We start from the raw sequence: 20,170 nt of genomic DNA, 5'->3' as shown, positions 1-20,170 counted from the left end.
CATCAGTCAGATTCAAACCTGCTGGGGAGATTAATTGCAGACAGCTACAGATTAACACACAAACCTTATAACCTTTTATCCACATGACAGCACACTAGACTGCTGTGCTTTGGACAGCCCTTCTCAAGGGAAGGTGTCTACTTTAACCTTCAAGCACCACAACACTCCTACTGCTTTATGTTGTCCCTTAAGAAGAGCTTTCTGTAGCAGCAATGAAAGCTTTTTGCACTGAACAGCTGGAACCAAAGTCAAAGCACAACCTGGCAGTTTTCTTGGCTGAACAGAGATGCCATTGAATCTGAGTGTCACAGGCAAAATGCCCACATCCACAAAGGTTTGAGACAGCGGTTCAAGGTATTAAGAGAGGCACAACTGCAATTTGCGGGATTTACAAGAAAAATATTTTGAACCTTATCCTCCGCTACAGCTGGCATCCAGGGATTATCTCTCTTACTTCTCTCCTTTAAATACTTTACTGTAACATCTATCAAAGCCGCATCTTCTGAGCAGGAGCAGCCAGGACTTGCTGTCAGGTCTTCCCAAATGCTCAGATTACTTAGCTCTCTTCTCCATGTGGGAACTCTCAGATCCCACGACTTAGCGAAGCAAAGATTTGGATCTGAGATTCAAGTTTTCATGAGGGGATTTCTGTTATTATAGCAGATCTGGTTCCAGACACAGTCCCTGTGAACTATATGACAGGATATGAATCCTCATCTATGTATTCCTGCTGTGTGATCTCACTCCTCAGTTCTCCATACACCCCTTTTCTCTATAGCATCGCAACACTTCATTGATTCAACACAATAGACAAGAGAGCATGAAGCAGAGGCAGACTCTCAGATTGGAACAGCTGGTTTTCTTGATGGCATCATGTCCCAAAGAGAGGTAAGGAATCACTGGAAAACAGACTGCTTACTCTCAACAGCAAACAACTCTACACTGGAGAAGAAAGCACAACCCTGCTGACTGTGAGAAAACGGCAGCAGTGGGATTTTGAAAGTATTTCACACTTCTTGATGGATCATGCCTAAAGATTTTGTGGGAAAGCAGAGGAAACCATGCTTCAGAGCCTATCACTGTACTCACAGGAGTCATGAAAGCTTTATAAATACGATCTCTTGCTACACTGTCCAAAGCCCACGTGCAGACCTGCTGACACGACCGACTCCTCAATGGCCACACTCCACCACTACTATTCCTTGTTCCCATTAAGCTTTGGAATAAGCTCTCATCAGTCATATCAAAACAGGCTTAACGACAGATGGACAGGATGACCAAGGAGGACTGAAAAAGATGGTCAAAAGTCATTGGCCCCGTGATCAAGCTCTGAAGGACTGCTAGACATAACAGCCACCCACATCACAGCCAGTGACCCATCCATGAGATGACAAATCTTAGGCTATTCTACTCAGACACAGTTGTCTGTCACAACAGTCCTTGCAGACAGGAGCACAATGTCAAAAAGTCTCCTCTTCCCTCATCTCAGTTGCTGTCCTGCCTCAACATTCAGCAGCAAAAACAAGCTACCAAGGAACTGACAATTGCTTGCTCGCTGATCAACAGGAGAAGGTGATGAGGCCCGCGAGAATCACCAGTTGCTCGAGTCCCCAGAGCTTTCATTTCCCAAGTACGAAACATTTGGCTAAACAACACAACAAGAGGTGCAAGAAACAAGACCACAAGCTACCTTAAATCCATGAGCTCTTCAAGTTGTTCACACCTAATATCATCTCTTATATGAGATAAAAGACAATATACATTAAAGGATCAGTCTATTAAATTCTGAAAGCTGGGCTATTTCCATAGCCATCTGTTGCAATAAGGTGTTTGCTTCCATTTCTCAAAGACGGAAATAGATACTGGGACAGGGAATATTCCAAAGGACAATCCCTAAAAACAAGGCTGCTCTCTTTTCTCAGTTGCTGCAGTGTCACCATTGTAGAGTCTCTCCAATGAAGCTGATTACAGTGGTAAGCACAAGTCAGCCCCCCTCAAACATTCAGGCAAGCTAGAGTCTCCAAGTGGAAATAGGCAATTTCATGAGCAGCAGGACTGAAGTCGCTTAGATTCCTCCAGATTCATGTCTCAAAGTTCAGTTCCTCCGTGACCACATTGATGTCTAACAAAGGGTGAGTCAATACCACTTCCCCCTGCAAAAGCACTGCTGAGGTCCCTTCCCTCCACCTAATTGTCTGCTTTCACAAGATATACAGGAACTTATTACTTCAGAGCCTTTGTGCCTTCTGAGGAACATCACTGCAACTCACTAGTAAGTTCAGAGCAAGCAGAGAGTAGGACAGAAACCAGGCTCAGAGACACACAACATGGTTACACGAGTCCCATTCCCTTAATCAAAGTAAAACTCCAGACACGGATAGCAGGGAGCCATCCCTCCCAGGGCATGGCACATTCAACCCCAAACAGTGGTACCCGTGACACTTGAGCAGGCTCTGCCCTGCTCTCTGGGGGCTGCTCTGTCTACAGCAAAGCTCCTGACCTTCCAACATCTGTTCAGTTTTTATACAACAGCCAGTCAGGGCTCTGTAAGGCAGTACAACACCTTTGTTGACATTTCAGTCCCTGAGAGAGAAGCTCTGCTTTGGCTTTGTGTCAGCCACCTTTGGCTATGTCAGAAAATAGTGCATAGCCTGTTCTCTCAAGCAAAGCCGTTTGCCTGTGCAAAGGTTCCCGGCAAACAGACAGGAGGTGGCAGCTGGCGAAAGGACAGCTGGGATCACTGCACACAATCTCACCTTTTATTATTTATCCACATTTACTGAACACAGCCTGGCTCTAATCCATCAGTGCAAGAAACCTGCTAATACACCTACATGACTGGAGAGACTTTCCTGCATTTTTATGGGGCTCTATTGCAGCAAATGTCAAGGCTCAACAGAACAACAAGGCACTAGGAGCTGTCTCACACAGCCTGGGATCTCTGTTGCTCATCTCCCAGCCAGCATACGTTTGATAATGCATAAAACAAGGAGCTTGAGAGCATTCCGTTGTCTCAAGTTCATGCCATAGCTTTATGTGCACATAACCCTCCCTCAGCACAAGCTAGAACAAAGTATGACTTTCACATTTAATAGCTTCCAAAATGCTTGTTCTTCTTGAACAAAGCGGCACTGCATGTGCCTCAAGATGTTTGCTAAAGGCTGGAAAGAAGAGAATTCATTAGAACATTACACCCCATCTATCCTCAGCAATAAACCTGCTTCTGCTGCTGAGAGGTCAATCTTTATAGAGTCTTTAGAGATGCTTTAAGGTTGGCTTTTTCAGAACAGTAAGGTAGTCACTGGTGCAGTACAAGCTCTTGACAAAAACTTCTCTACACACTGCAGCCCTATCTCAGTGCCTTTGTCATGTCAGCTCAAGGTACATACAGCTGAGAAGAATGGTGAGGGTTGGAAGGGACCTCTAGAGATCATCCAGCTCAACCCCCCTTCTAAAGTAGGTTCCCCTTGATCAAGTCACACAGGAACGTGCCCAGGCAGGTTTTGAAAACTTCCAGACAAGGAGCCTCCACACCCTCCCTGGGCAGCCTGTGCCAGGGCTCCCTCACCTGCACAGCAAAGAAGTTTTTCCTTAAGTGGAACTTTTGTGTTCCAGCTTATGTCCATTAACCCTAGTCCTGTAACTGGACACTACAGGAAAAAAGTGTCACTCCATCCTCATGACATCCACCTTTCAAAAACTTGTAAGTATTAATGAGGTTCCCCTTCAGTTTCCTCTTGTCCAGGCTGAACAGTCCCAGGTCCCACAGTCTCTCCTCATAAGAAAGATGTTCCAGCTTCTGATCATCTTGGTGGCCCTAACCTACCTGGATCACAGCATCTAATACATTTTTCAATGGGTGTCTACTTGAAAAAGGCTTGAGAAGATTTCCTGAGCCTCAGGATACTCCTGAACACACATAGGCTTGGTACTAAAAGATTAAATACAACTTTGATGTGTCACAGGAAGTTAAACAGTACTGCCAACATCCTAGGGCTCAGAAATGTTGTGAAGCTTTTACAATTATGATAATCCTAAGTAGGCCACCTTCAATACTACTGAAGACAAAAGCACTCAACTGTTCCTGCTGATAAGGCCTGAGGGAACCACGTGCTCAAACTCAGCAATCGGTATACACTTGAATCCATGAGAGGACACAGTGGTTGTGTCAGAGACTCCCGAGGGTCATCAGAAGTACTCATGAAATTTATCATCAAACTGTATTGAGCTATAGCCAGTGCCTCTAAAAAAGTGTACATGTTCTCCCTTCTTCTGTCTGTGTGAAAAAGAATGGGCAGAAGTACTCAAATATGGAATGTGTGGCATTGAGATGGGACAAACAAACAGTAATTCAGTCAACAAGTCTCCGTATCGTATCTATAGCCAGAAATTCTCCTATTCTGTCAAAGAACTTCTTTGATGAAGTTTTCTAGTACATAACTGAAACTGAATATATTTCTTTCCCTGCTGCCGCACCCAGAAGATAAAAAACTTGTTTCTTTGATATTTAGAAACTTTCAGATTGTTTTTAATCTTATGCCAATATATGCCTTTAAATTACACAGCTCTCCCTGAAGTTTATACCACAAAGATGTGCTAGCTTACACTTCTCTTCTGAACCTCTCTCTGATCCTAAAGCATGCAGATAATTACTCTGCCAACTACAGTTTCAACCCTCACTCCAAAGGCTTACAGTCCTATCAGTGAAGAGACTGTCCTAGAAAACTGTCTTTTCAACAGCAGCCGTGCACAGAGCCATAATGTAGCCAGGCACTGTTTTTCTGATCCCCAAAGAGGCCCACAAATCCTTTCAGTACAGTATCACAATAGTCAAGAGATCATTACATAGAAAAACATCAAGAACCAAAAGAAGGTGCTATTAATATAACATCTAAAGAAGAAAGGTGCATCCTAGACAGAAACTTCATTGCTTAAGTAGCTGGGCTGGGACACTGCACTGTACTAAAGAAGAGAATAAACTTGGAACAAATGCATGTCATGAATAGGAAACATTCAGAAAATAAGTCAAATATAAAAGTTCTACAGTGGTTTGGTCTGAACGAAACGGGGGGAAATGTTGCAGGAGCTATCATACTACAAACTTCCTGAGGATATATGTTGAGAATGAAATTTCAAACAGAAGACCCAGGAAGGGTGCAAGTAGAAGTGCAAGTAACTGTAATGGGAAGCCACCATCTCATACCTGGCAGGATGCTGCCACCCACAAAAGGCTTGTATGACCTGGATAAGTGGGTGCTCCCTTCAGTTTCTGAGACAGTGTCCACAGCATGCAAATCACCAGGACACTTGAAATCATCCTCACTGGCAAACTCAAAGACCAATCCAAGGAACAAGTAAATGAATAAAAACATTCTCCATTTTGCTATGAAACACTGAGATCACGTCTGGACTGAAGGATGAGGAAGCTGGAATGACCTGAGGGAACTGGGGTTGTTTAGCCTGGAGAAAAGAAGGTTCAGAGGAGACCTTGTCACTCTGTGCAACTACTTGAAAGGGGCTGGTCTCTTCTCCCAAGTAACAAGCTACAGGACAAGAGAAAACGGCCTCAAGTTGCACCAGGGGAGGTTTAGATTAGAAATTTGGAAAAAATTTCTTTCCCAAGAGGGTTGTCAAGCATTGACACAGGCTGCCCAGGAAGGTGGTGGAACTCCCCTCATCCCTGACGTGCAGATGTGTTGCTGAGTGACACGGATTAGTGGTGGCCGTGGCAGTGTTGGCTTAATGGTTGGACTCGATGACCTCAAAGGTCTTTTCCAACTGAAACAATTCTGTGATTCTGTGATCATTGTGTGCACTAAAAACTGTTAAGGAGTTTGAAAAAAGTACAAAACTATCTTGTTTCAACAGTGTTAAATTCATTCTGAGAAGGGAACTAGGTACCTTCAAACTAAAATGCTGCAGAGGTAGTGGTGGTGATTGTTCAGAGCTCCCAGTCTTCCAATAAAAGAACAGTGTAATAATGCTTTACTAATAGACTGAACCAAGTAACCCTTAGCTTTCCGTTACACACCTCAGTGAAGCAGTCCAATAGATGAGCTGCTCAGAAAAAAAATCAACCCAGTCCTTGTGGGCAGCAAACATGGACTGAAACTGAGTGGGAGAGAATGCAGAGGCAGATGGGTAGAGGTAATCAGAAACGACAGAAAGATAAGCAGGCAGAGGGCAAGTAGAGAGCTTGAAGAACAGGAGCAGAAAAGCTGAAATTTTACAGCATAAAGATACTTGAAAAGTTAAATCAACAGCTTTCCAATGGCATTATTTTAAAAATCATTCCTCCTAATATATTCAGGGAACCAGCTGCTTGCAAAATGGCCTTTAAACCCTACCTACCATACCTTATTAGACTAACTCAGAGCTGGAGGTTGACTGATCCTGAAATTCATTTATACAGGACAAACAGGCATTCAGCAGGGACAAAGAGTGAACACATTGTCAAAATAATTTTGTCTGCATTTCTGGATAGACACTCAGGCTTAACACAGTAGAGCAGCACGCTTATCCAACTTCAGAAACAAGATAGATGAGACACCACAGCACCATCCTAACTCAAGGTTTCGCTGCCTGCCTTCCCCCATGTTACAAAGCTAACAAACTCTAATTACAACAAGTGTTGGCTTTCTGGACAGCTTCTGTGAGTGCAGAGTCCTTAAGAGCCTTTCACTAGCTCTTAAAGGCCCCCAGTAAAGGCCTCCAACCAAAAGAAAGTTTCTTGCCAACAGATGAAAGTATCATAAGCAGAGCTAACTCTAGCACTATATTCATATTGTAACACACTGCCTTCAACATGTTTTGTTCCCATATTTGAAGCACTGATGTCCAGAAAGGTTACTTAAACTGCCTTGAAAAGGTCTAGCTAGGACTAGTAGCTTTAAATTGCTTCGGAAGAATCACAAGCATACTTTGAATTATCTCCAGACAAGGAGGTGTGTTGGGCAGACAGAGTCACAGTGGGGTGAAAATCACAATCAATTAATGCAAGCCAGATGCAGAAAGAAACTTCCCTATGAAGATTTGATTGTGTAACAAATGAATGCTCCACAGTCTTGGACAGAAAGCCTCTGTGGAGAGAGCAAACACAAACAAGCAGCATCAGGGCAACTTCCACAAGCTTTTACTCCAACATGCCATAGTTCTGATGGGAAAAGGATTGGCTTCATACTAATACAAAGCCTCGCCCATCATTCATGAACGTCCCAAGTTCTCTTAAGGGTTAGTCAGAAGAGTCCTGCTTGCTTCACAGCAATTCTTCCACTGGACTGGGACTAACACCACCAGAATAACCCCTGTACATGCTATCTACACAGTCACATTCAGCTGATTGGTGAAGACTTTAAATCCTATTAGTCCTCAAGGTATTCAGCTCCAAGACCTGCTAAAAAAATAGCTGATGGATGGCGTGTGGAAACTGCAAACTGCATGTAGCAGGAAACCATCTCACACAGACTACAAGCAACAGGGAGCGTAACAAATCTTTGGTTTCCCCAGTTTGCCATGAACACTTTGGCATCACTGATATAATTTCCTAAGTTATAGCCAAGTTGTCAGAGAAGGGATCTAACATTAGCACGGAAGTTATGGAACTCTGGGCTATTTTGGAACTTCTTGGGAGTCTGAAGGCATTTGACCACTGACCTTGTGCTTCTAACCAGCAGTTGCTATCGACAGCAATTTCTGTGGATCTGTTTCAATCTAACTTCAGCAGCAAAACACACAGTTTAAAAATTGGAAATTAACTTCTTTCTGTCCCAGACTGCTTGGTCATCAGTCTCCTGGAATTAATCTGAGTAAGAATTTCCACTTCCAACTTGCCAACAGAGTGCTACAAATCTTTTGTGAAAAAAATCTGGCACTAAAGCAGCATGATGTATCGCAACACTCTCTCACCCCCAAGCAACTACTTCCCATACTAGATAAACCCGACTGAGTACAAGCTACAGTTCTCAGGAAAACGCTGCTTAACACACCATAGAGTACAGTACTAGAGAAATCTGTTAGATACAGCAGATCCACGTGAATCCCATTAATTTAAGCCAAAAAAAAGAAAAGAGGGGTGGGGACAAAACATATCCTTTTCCAGATAGTGCTTGGCCCTACTTTGCTTGAAATTTTTGATACCCAACTTCAGACAAGCCTTTTCAGATTCTCCCACACAAAGATCACATCACAGCATCAAGCCAGCTATGACTTCTCCTTCCTGACTGCCTAGCTCTTCTGGTATTTTTATTACACAAAAGTGTTTAGACTGCTTTTAAACAGGTTCAGGCAAACTAAGTTTTAAAACAAGAACTGTAGCACAAGCCATGTTTTAGAAGAAAGAAAAAAAGAAAAAAAAAACCCAGTTGAACTTCAGAAACCGTAATGGTATTCTGAGTACTTTCCCTCTTTTAACAAAGTTGCCTTCAAAACCATCTGTGAAACACACGTATTTAGATTAACTGTACCTGTAAGTATGTCTGAGATCAGAATCATCAAGTGAGAAATTAGATCCAAAGGCAATTCTGACTCACTGTAACAATACTAAAAAACCCCCAAACAACCAGAAAACCAAAAATAAACGTGCATGGACTGTGTGCTGAACTGTCAAACAACAGATTGCTTTGGAGAAGAGAAATGGGGTCAGAAGTCCTCCATCCAGGCCAGGAAACAGATACATGAACTTGAGAGGAAAAGATGAAGCAGGGTATGGACTAAGTATCTCTGAAAGAGGAGCCCTGAAGCACAGCCACATGAACAGAAAAGTTTTAAGCTTATTTATGCCCTTATTTTCTTAAAAAATGATGGACTCCAGGAGATGCCACAGTTGGGCTTTATGAAGACTGCAAACAGCAGATCGAGAAAGGTACTTGCTTGCATGGGTTAATAAGCGCTGACAACATGCCAGGCTGTGGGGAACACACCAGGGCTTCATGAAGTGCTGAGACACAGAGCAAATAAAGAACTTATGCCTTCAGTTTCATAAACACAGGGTACAGGCAGCAGTCATTTCCATTTTAAGTAGGCCAGCATTTTACTCTGCGACATATCTCATATATTAAGATGGTGGTTTATGTCCTTTCAGACAGCTCTATATTTTCAGTTTATCCACTGATGAACTCTTGAGGATATGAAGTGGTGTGTATAGGCCCAAGACTCGGCAGAATCAAGAACTACTGCCTTAAAAATCAAAACAATAACTGTTTCCATCCATTATAATGAGAAGCAAAATATGGATCCTTTTCACCTTTGCAAATAACAGGTCAGGGTATACTTGGGTACGGTTAATCCACTGCTGCTCTCTTCTGTGTTTACAACTAAACAAACAGCAGCTGCCTGCAGCTTGTGGCCTCTCCAGAGACTCCCTTGTGGGGGCCATTTATTGAGTCATAAACTCCTCCTATAGTGTTATCACCACAGCATTTGCACAAATAAAGGTTGGGAGAAAGATTAAAAGAAGACAATTGACTTTACAGAGAAGGCAAGAAAAACACTTTACAGGTACGTTTGCTTTGAACAAGGACTGACCAATGAAAGGCAGGGCAGGCATACACCTTGCTGAGGATGGCTGGGCATCTCATCCTCCAGCCTTGAAACACACAGATTTATCTGAAACTACAAAGCTGAATTTCAGAAAGCTCAAACGACCCTGAAGCCTTCCAAGTTAGATACACTGCATTTCAAGCAGCATACCATGTGACACATTTTTACCTCCTCAATAAGACTTCAACAGCTAAGATCTAACCCTGCAGATCCCAGAGGAGAAGTCCTGGCGTTTCTCAAGTACAGATATGGACCTCACTATACCTGGACAAAACTTCCTTCGCACAGCCACACATAGGGACTGCCACTCTCTACTCCAATAATTACACAAACAATCTATAAAGCATTTTGCAATTCATCAGAACAGAAACAACTCTTTAATGGGAGCCTAATGACACAGAATGATCAGAGATACCTGCAGTGCTGCTCATGGCCTCCAACACATCTTGAAGCTCTTTCTCTTTAGCAGAGAGAGATTCAGGTTGTGGAAATGACAGCTCCCAGCAGGCCACACTTCAGCAGGATCCAAAATGCTTGAGTGAAATTGCTTTATCAGGACAGGACACCACAAGACTACCTGCAGCATCTTCTCCGCAATCTAGGTCACTCTCTCGAGACTAGAGACAAACTTTCAGCAGAGTTGCAATGCCTTGTTGCAAGTGCCAAACAGGAACCAGGCTTTCACAAGGAATGCCTGGAAAAGTAGGTGCAGCAAATTGGCCACGTTCCTTTTTATTACAGTCAAGGGCAGAGGATAATACAGTCGGCTCAAAGTTATGTTAAGTCTACCTCCACTGGAATCCAGTCAATCAGTGTTTTGCAAAGGCTTGTTTGCATAGCAGAGTGACTCACAGCAAACGAGTGTGAATTCTCCCTGCACTTCCATTACTAACTCAGAATGTTCATATACAGAGAAGCTGCTGTACCATAAACTCACTCACCAATTTATTGCATTGTAATTTCCTTATGTAGACAAACCCTAAAGCCTTGATAGGTTTACCTACGTCTGTTATGAATAGCAGACTCCTGAGAAGCTAGATGTGGAACAGAGAGAAAGAGTATAGAATTATGAATGACTCAGTGTATGTAGCCCCTATTGACAAGGGAATACATGTGTCTGAGTGTGCAGCTCTTTATAGCTTGGGTTTGGCCAGGAGATAGAGGGCAAAAGTTTCACCTTGGTCCTTCTGTGAAAGACAGAAGGAATACATGTCTGTGAAAGACACTTAGGAAAAAAAGGAATACATGCTTTTCCCTAACAGACATTTTTTCTGCATACAGTCACAAGAAGCAGGTTCTGTTTGAATTCTCAAATCACGTTAATATATGGTCACCAGAGGCCGCACATTTCAAGTGGCAGCTGGTCGGAGATTCCCTGGTATAACCACCAATTACATAACAAATTAAGCAACTAAAATTCAGTGGAAATTCAGATTTGCCTACTGGAATGAACAGGACATAAGGAAAGCAGAATGGGTCACAAATATTCTGAAGAGCTTGCATGTGAGTGTGTAGTTGCAGAGAGGGAAGTAATTCACTAATAGCACTCGGACTTCAAAAAAAGATCGTTTGTTTTTACCTTCCGTCTGGACTCAAAAGTAAGAAAATACACAGATTTCCACTGCCCACTCTCCTTTTCCTTCCACACCCTTTTCTCACTGGCAGAAAATAAAACCTTGGGGAAGCAGCAGCAGCAATTTTCAATTCTCATTATCTAACGGCAGCAGTAGCTCTTGGTGAAACTTGCGGTCAATAAACTACAGGCAATTTTAAAAGACACAATGGGAACTGCCCCTCCCACAGCTGTCCCATTATCCCAGCTTTTATTAGATTTAAAGCCAGCGATTTTTATGCTGTAGCTGAAGTTCTGCAGAGCCATGAAAACAGACCACCAGAAAAGATAAAACACTCCTAAATTAAATAGGAGACATTATAATAACATACTCTAAAGTCAGAGAGCTTCCACAATAAGCAAAACAGAGGATGCAGCGAGCAACCCAGAGCCTCAGCGGGCTGACGCTGCTGCAGCGAGCCAATGGCAACACAACCAAAACTTAACCTCCAGGATGGTATAAATGAGAAAGTCAGTGAGCAGGTTAGGCAGGGCAAGGTGACAGCATACTAGCTGCTAAGGCAGATGATGGGAACAGGATCCTCCTCCGGTAACTCTATGAACATCCCATGACAGGAATTAATTTTGGAGTTGATGGTCTGAACATGCCTCCCAAGAGGCAGAGAGAAATACCCTCTTGTGGATCTTAGTTCAGTTGACCTGTTTCAGATGACTGTTTTAGGATCAGATGTTCTAGCAGTGCCTATTTCTCTCCCTTGGCTAAGAAAGAAGCCTTGATGGCCAGAAAAATAGACCAAACAGGTAACATTAGTTATATCCCTACCATGCACTACAATGAAGTAACCTGTTCCACAGTAAGAGAGTCTGTACAGGAAATGAGTAGAAAATAGATTTAAAAACTCATTAAATGATTACCTAATACATTTGCCTGTGGGGTAGAAGTAGCTGAGGGTACATCTCAGCTCCTGGCTCAGAGATGAGCGCAGCAATGGGCAAAGGGAAATGGCTGCCCAAAGGAACAGTCTCAAACCAACACAGTAAGGGGGAAGATGCAGAGAATTATTCTCATCCACTGTGAGCTGTAATTTTCAGTCTAGAAATCTGGAGCTTGCTTTCTCTGAGTCTAATATATACCGTGCCCTGGAGACATTTTTACCAGCCATCAAAAGGAACTTGCAGAGAACCAGATGCTTCATTAAAGAATATTCACCAAGCCTTATAAAATCTTTAGTAAAAAGCAGAGGAACAAATCACCAGCGTGCAAGTGAGCTGAAGTCACACATCCAGCTTTCATTACAACCTCTTGTAATGAAAAACAAATTTTGTTTAAAAAAAAAAAGGGGGGGGGGAAGAGAGCACATAAGAAATCAAGAGATTCTGGCCTCTCTTTCCCACATTCCTCCAACCTGAATTTCCTGAATGAGGAATGCGTGAGACAAAGCCATTTGGTAGAAGATGCTAATTTAAACTTAAAGAAAAATAACAGCTTAAAAGGGGAAGGGAGGAGGGAGTTTAATCCTTCATGAAAAACACAACAGCTTGTGATTGCTACTTATATCTCAGGAGTCAGAGGACTCAATAAGAGCAGTGAGTCAAACTGTCAGGGCTTGAGCTGGCCTGGGACAATGGAAACTATGTAAGATGTACGGCCTGACATCAGTTTTATTTCAATTTGTACTTGCAGAACTCCCTAGCACCTGTATCTAGCTGCAAGGTTGTTACCCGCTCTTTAGTCTCTCTCATCCCTCCTAAAAACATAGGAAGGAGATTTTCTGCCACATTGTCATGATCCATGACAAATTAATGTCCTGTGCACCATTCCTTCCAGGAAGCTTCTGTAAGAGCCAAGGAAAAAAAATGTCTGAAGTTTGCTGAATGTTCTGGGACCCGAGACAGCCCCCAGTTTTTGTTTCATACAGAAAACCCACTAAAAACCCCATCACCAAACAAATCCAAAAAAAGATCCAAGTTAATAGGATCTTTCACTGCCCTCTGCTGTTACCAGTCATTTAGTTTCCAATTTACTCTTTAATAAAGTCGGGCTGGGGCTCAGGGCTGGCAGCATCCCAGCCCCTCTCTCAGGCGGGTTGGAGCCGCAGCTTGCAAATATGCTGAAGTTTAATGCAATCTGTCTTCTTTGGTAATCACATTCCGCCTGCACCGCATGCAATAAAGATGTATTGGTAAATGCACTTGCTAAACATATACTCCACTGAAAAGGCTACAAGCCTGATTTACAGGAGGCAAGGAGGAAGCGTCAGGTAACAGAGGCTGGCAATAGATGCGCCAGGGCTCTGCGCAGAGCAACAGAGGGCACGGATTGTGCAGCGGCAGCACAGGCACCGCTTTACTTTAAAACTGAGAAAGAAAAAGAAACCACATGTTTTGGGAGCAGGGGACTTTAAAGATATCAGAGAAAAGCCCTTTCCCTGGCAGCTTTAACCTTGCTGATTTGCAGACATACAAAGACCTTCTTTGTAAACAGGAAGGAAAAAAATTCCACCAGGACTAACAACAACATTTGGTCTAATATATCCTGACAATTTTCCCATCTCCTTCTGTCGGGCTGCTTCTGGGAGCCGGCTGGCAGCTTGTTTCATGTTATACTTACATCAGGCATACAGCTTCCCCTCACAATGCTAATGCGACAGAGAAAGACTGCTTCTATGAAGTCTCCACCTCTCTCTCACCCTTTGCATTAGTAATCCCATGAGAGGGCTCTCAGTTTTTTGTTCCCAGAAGGTTCCATCCTTTTCCTCAAATTCACCTTACTATAGTCTCAGCATCTTTTGGAAAATTTTCAATCCACCCCCAAAAATCCAGACAAGTCTGTTCTTGAGGGACACTTGGCCCACTGAATTTTCACATGGGGAACAGCACCGTTTACACTCCAGACAGCCCCAGCAGCAGCTTATGTCTTACCACTCACTCTTCCCAAGATCAAATGCTAGTTGTAACATCCAAATACGTCATTTTTCCTTTATCCTTCCCTTTCCCCAAAAGCCAGAAATTCTTCCAAGGTACTGAGCAGCCACTGCCCACTTTACTAGGGCTCTGCATCTCAAGAAGAAACATAAAGCTTGCTGGCCCTCTGCACAAGATAAGCAGTTTATAGGAGTGTGCAATTTTCTTAACAGGCAGCACCTTTGCCCTGTAAAGAAGCTTTTCTCATGCAATAACGAAAGGAAGCAAGACCTCCAACTGTGAAGTCCCATAACGAGAAGATGTTTAGAGTGCATTCAAAATGTTGCCGACATTGGCAAAATGAATTTGCCTATGGTTTGCAAAATACAGCATCCATGAAGGCAAAACTTGGGAGAAAACTGTTGTGACTGACATTGAAACCTAGAAACATCAGTCCTCCTGTTTCAGTGGCAGCTGAGTCTAAGAGGACTCACTGATGGGATTGAAGCAACAACATAGCACAGTGTGACTGGGACATGTGGAATGAAAGTGGGAAAATGGATCCCAAAGAGAAATTGTCTCCTATGAATATTTCAGTTTGACTAACCAATAGCACAGCTCTCAAATACTTCCCAGAAAAAAAACACCATGCAAAACAAGACAGCACAGCCAGCAAGTACAACAGGGAATCTTTTGTTACCTTCTGAGCTGCACTAACACAGCGCTGATATTCCTTAGCCAGCTCCGAGCATTTGAGCACTTCATGTTTGTTTTCTTGGTAGCACTTCAGAATTTCAGACTGCAGGCTTGCACAGACAGGATCAGTGTTCCTCCTCCTGCAGGGAAAATAAGCACAGAAGGATGTGTGAAGAGGAGTTTTCACCCACTTACTACCACTTTACCAGTGACACACATACTAATCTTGTGTTGGAGTTATCTAGCCCTAATAATGAAATCGGCAGGAGCAGCAGTCTCCAAAGTGGGTCAAATGACCAACAGTGTCTTTCAGGTGAAAAATCCAGGGTACTCTGCAGAAAGAAGGAACACTCTTTTCTATGTTGGTGTGGAAGGTTGTTTTACCTTTTGATAAAATATCATCTCTCCTCTGCAGTCAGGGCTTTAAAAAAAAAACCAACAACAAAAAAGGAAAGAAAAGAAAAATCAATTCCAAGAGATTTAATGATTTCCCCAACTCACATCAGACATCTTCAGCAGAATTCAGGGACCCTGGTTGGGCCTGCACTAGACCTGTGACAGGCTGACAAGGAATTGAACACACTCATTGAATAAGCCACCTCGATCTATTGAATTCTCATCAATTTAAACAGTTCAAAAAAAAATGCAGCATGGTTGGAAGCACTGCAATTCTCCCACTGACTAGAAAATACAGAATAATAACAAGACCAGAGATCTGTTTCTTTGTATTTCTGAAGCAATTAGTACTCATACCCCGTAAATGGCATTGACAGCTACCCAAGAACAATTAGGGATGATGTTCTTACACTCTAATGTGCATGTGTACATATGGCACATCATCAGTAACCGAACCAATAAAGAGGAAGGTCGTCGTAAAACAATACCAGCAACAATGGCAGAAACACAGTAACGACAGTGTCATCAGCTGCACAGACAGGCAGACACAAATTGCAGGAATCTGCAGTACGACTGCTATAGCATGTTTTACCAGGGAACAAGAGAACATCTGCTTAGGTGTAGCAATCCTCAGATGCCACCTCCTAAACCATAAATCCATTTAATTCCTTGCCATTTTCTGCCCCCAATATGCTTAGAGAGGTCTGGGCCCAAATATCAAATGCACCTCTTCCTTCCAGAGCACTTGATGCTACAGGCAGACATTAATGCCACACTCTGATGTACTCATTTCCACAGTAACAACAACAGGCACTCATTTAACGACAGGGCTTCACACTGAGAAACCATGACTTGTTCCTGGGCATGCCTCATTCTCTCAGTTACAACAGGTTTCTAAGAAACATTAAATCTTAACCCAAGATCTCTAGAAGCTTTTGGAGAGTCTGGATATGAGCCTCCAAATCATGCTCACTTTCATAAGGTGCTCAGGAAGGCAAGTGCAAGGGTCAAAAGAATAATTAAAAAATTATCTCCTTTCCATATCAGCAATCTGGGTGCTCCCTCAAATTACTCTGGCTGAGACAAACTCCAAGTAGTACTTCTTCGGTCCTCAGTCTTACAGCCAACGCACATGGACAAAGAGTTTATCAGTAATGGTATGACAGCAACACTGATGTTTGGATCAGAAACCACTAAAGATTGTATACAGACTTCTTTTTCCTCCTTTTCACTAATCTTAAAGCTTTTGGAAGGAATTTATTCCATGTATGGTCCCTAGAGGCTTGTGTGCATTTCTAATTTTCATGTCCTACAGCAAATCACCTTTAAAGCCTCTAAAAATCCATATTCTAAAAAAAAAAAAAATCTTCAAATTTTGAAACAGAAAAGAACTCAGGGAGAGCTTCAGAAACTCATAATGTTGGCCTTTTGCTTTGTCACTAACTTTAATATCACTCTAATCAAATCAGTGAGACTGTGGAAATGATACCAAACAATACCAGGTCAGGAAATACCACCAAATCCCTCAATTCATTGAAAAAGTTAAGACTTTTAAAATTGGGTTTTTTAAACTCAGCCACGTTAAACTGAAGGGCATTTTGTAATTTTCATGCAGAGAGTTAGAAGAGCAAAAAGGTACAGTTTGCCCTAAAACAGTGTGTATTCATCTGAACTGAACAACATGGGACAAACATCTCAGGAATACTTAGAAGAATGTTTGAGGTTGCCTGGACAGCTATAGGAATTGCACCTTTTTGTGTGTGTCTGTTCCCTCACTGTCCCTCTCACAGCATTAATTTTCATTGCCTAGAGTAAATATAAAGCTAGGACCCATCTGTGGGCTTAGACAGCTCTGCAAAGTCTGTGGTTCACTTTAGGAGATCCCTTGGTGCTAAGTCCACTTGCAGAGGGCTACCTAAAAGCCATGCAGTGGTGAGTGAGAAGCCACAGAGTGTTGCTGCCTAAAGTCTACCAGAGGCAAGGGATCTTTCAGCACAGATGGCATGCATTGCCCAGCAAGCACCTAAATCATACACATATGCTGCTTCCCACAACACAGAGAGGATTTATTGGGCACCAGGTACTCAGAATCATAACAAGAATGTTCTCCTTTATTTCTTCAAAATAAAATCTCAGACTGTGGTTATGCATCAACTGCACCAGCTTCTCAAAACAGATTTAGAGAAACTAATCAATGTAACGCAAAGTTGGTTAAGGCAATTATCAGTATAAATTACACAAACCAAAACATTAGTGCATTCACAAATGAAGTGGAAATTCAACAGAACCAGTTAAATCCCACTGAGAATGACATTTCACTTTGGAGGGAGATGCTAGTGCTGCTCAGGAGACAACTGTCACTGTGTCCCACTATGCAGTGTGATGTACGAAACGGATGGAGTAAAAGTGAGACCACCACATGGAAGCATATCCTGCAGAGTCTGGGAGTACACAGGACACTCACATCCAGCAGACTAGTTCTGGTACCCATCTGTCCTGAAAAGGGACATCTGAACTGCTTTGGCAGACAATTCCTTGAGTTTTCCTCCCAGCATGGCAACACTACTCCTGTCCTATCGGACTCAAAAGCATATCACTGTCCTGCTCATGCTGTCTCTTACTTTCAGGTTGCAAGATTTCCACACAAGGGGGAAGTACAGCCCTATACACCAGTTGTACCTTGCAGTTGTCTGGCTTTACTCGTACATATCTGAAAGGAAAAGGCATTAAACACAAACACCCTGATGGAGACCAGCAGCATCTAACTACAAACATCTCTGTTGAGCGCAATGGTACATTGACTTCCAGAGGAGGTGAATCTTCCTCAACTACCTCCCTTCAACCTCAGCCCAGCTCAAAGCTTTTGGCACTAACCACTCTTTAGAAAAATTCACCTTCTGGACACGCCACTCCACTGGTCTTGGTAAACATCTCATTGTTTGAGGGGGTTAATTATTATTTCTTAAACAGCAAGGGGGAAAGAACATGGTGGAGCAGAGATCAAGTTTTATTACATAAAGAGGAGAAGACTAGCATGCTTTGTGCTTTCTTCTAAAAAAGGGGTCACAATTTTAAGCATAATATGCCGCCACCACCACCACATAAGGTAGACAATTAGTCTCTGTCTAAAATAAAACATGTTGTAATTGCTACTGTTATTATCAAAACAGAGGTAAGAGGCTCATTCATAGCAGTTAGGAAAAAGGCAAGAGAGGAGGATTGGGCTGGGAGGAGCTAGGACAATACCCGTGGACAGGAAAGTACGGGAGATGCTTTTATGTGCTGAAAGGAAGAGGAAAGGAGAGATGATGACAGGGAGGAAAAGAAAAGGACAAACCTGGAAATGGCATTAGCAATGCCTCCCCTAACAGAGTTGGGAAAGAAGCCTTTGCTTAATTACTGTTCAATGAGAAGGAAGGCTACATACACATGACATCCATGATTTCAAACCTTCCTCTCCCCCTCCCATGGAGGGATCTAAATCAGGTTTTTGTCTGGAAAAGACGGGAGAGGATTTCTTAAAATGAAACAAAGGGCATCCTTCGTGCTGCTATCCCTTGAGGTAAGACAGAACGAGCACAATCTTGCTGCATTTTGACACACTGAGAGTTACCAAATCCTTTCTATCACTGCATATTCCTTTTACTTTATTTAATAAATGAAATCTCATCAACTTATCCTTCTTCTATTATCACTGCTGACATCAATCTGATAATATTGGCTTGGCGGGGAATCGTGCTATTATATGTCCTCTTGATATTTAATTTAAGAGAAACGTCTGCAGCGGGGTGAATATGTGAAGCAAGCTTTTTATTACTGGCAGCAGTAAGGACGCTGGGAGTGAATTAGACATTCATCTTAGTCAGGGCCAATCTATTGGCTCAGAAGAGGTTTTCTTCTTAACCCTCTCCTAACTGTTCAGCAGCAGCAGGTAACGGCTGCTCCAGTCAATAACTGCATTCATTTGTTTTGGCAAATTCATTTCAACGTGGATATAAACCCCATGAAGAAGTGCTAAGCTTCTCTGAGGTTAAAGCAAGGTTCTTTGAGAACTTCCATCATGAGGTCTGTGATAGTAGGAAGAGTGCTGGCCTAAAGGTCCATCCATTAATCTAGAGGCAACACAGCTTCCAAACACAAACACACAAACTTACTTCAAGATGCAATTCAGGCAGTATCATCAGGATACAGAGCCCATAGACAGAAGGTTTCAAACACAGCACAATGGCTACTAGCTAGTTGCTGCTGACAGGCTCCCATTTCAGAAGAAGAATTATGGATTCAATATTGAGAAGCCAGGGAAAGCTGGAAGATGTGTATGTATTTGCTAGTCCTTCCACTCAGCTGAAAAATCAGACTAGCCAAGCAGAGATACAACTTTAATGCCTTAGGACCTGGCAGCTCTTTAGACTAATGCAAAATCAGTAAGTCCACGGTGAGGACTACACCATCCCTTGGCTTGACTGGGTAGAGCATCAACTCCAGATGGAGTTCAGAGCAAGTTCCTCTTTTTACCTTTTAATCTTAGAAACAATTCAAGCTGAGAAAATAGTCAAGATAGAGACTGGTTTATCTAAACCTAGACATTTCAGTATCTCTGCTCAGAAAGTGAAAAACAAAGACACACAGAGTCCCTCATATAAGCCAACTTTAGCACAGCTGTCTCCAGTACACAGCAGCACCAGCAGCCTAAATGTGGCGGCAACCTTGAATTTCTTGGGGGCCACAAAACCCGACATCATCTGGATTAGCTGCTTTTTACTGCATTATTTGACCATCACCAGTGTCTGAACAAATCACACCAGTCACTACTGTCACCACAGTGCAGACAGCCTCAGAGGTCAGCAGTGAGGTGCATAGGCAGTTCCACTGTGAGCAAAACCTACACAAAACCCTCTTGCACACTACGAGCAGGACACGTAGCAGCAGTTTCTGCATGATAGGGAGAAATCAGTAGTGTGTCATATAGTTGGTCAGCATGTTTTTATGTCCAGGATCTATCACATGCATTTCAGATGAAGCTCAGTGATGCTTTAGTCACATAAATGTGGTGTGCTGCCACGC

At 42.7% G+C, this 20,170-nt stretch overlaps 1 protein-coding gene across 2 annotated transcripts in view; it reads right to left on the bottom strand.

Moving 5' to 3' along the window:
• CHCHD6 (coiled-coil-helix-coiled-coil-helix domain containing 6) overlaps nucleotides 1–20,170 on the bottom strand; it is a 113,864-nt gene that overhangs the window by 23,458 nt on the left and 70,236 nt on the right. For both annotated transcript variants that reach the window (XM_010210453.2, XM_062008360.1), the window contains one exon: nucleotides 14,715–14,850. In XM_010210453.2, coding sequence (XP_010208755.2) covers nucleotides 14,715–14,850 — 136 coding nt within the window. The remainder of the gene's footprint in view (nucleotides 1–14,714; nucleotides 14,851–20,170) is intronic.

The sequence above is a fragment of the Colius striatus genome, chromosome 15 (assembly GCF_028858725.1).
Source record: "Colius striatus isolate bColStr4 chromosome 15, bColStr4.1.hap1, whole genome shotgun sequence".
NCBI lineage: Eukaryota > Metazoa > Chordata > Aves > Coliiformes > Coliidae > Colius > Colius striatus.
The sequence above is the reverse complement of the archived record's forward strand: the minus strand, read 5'-3'. Positions and strand labels throughout refer to the sequence as shown.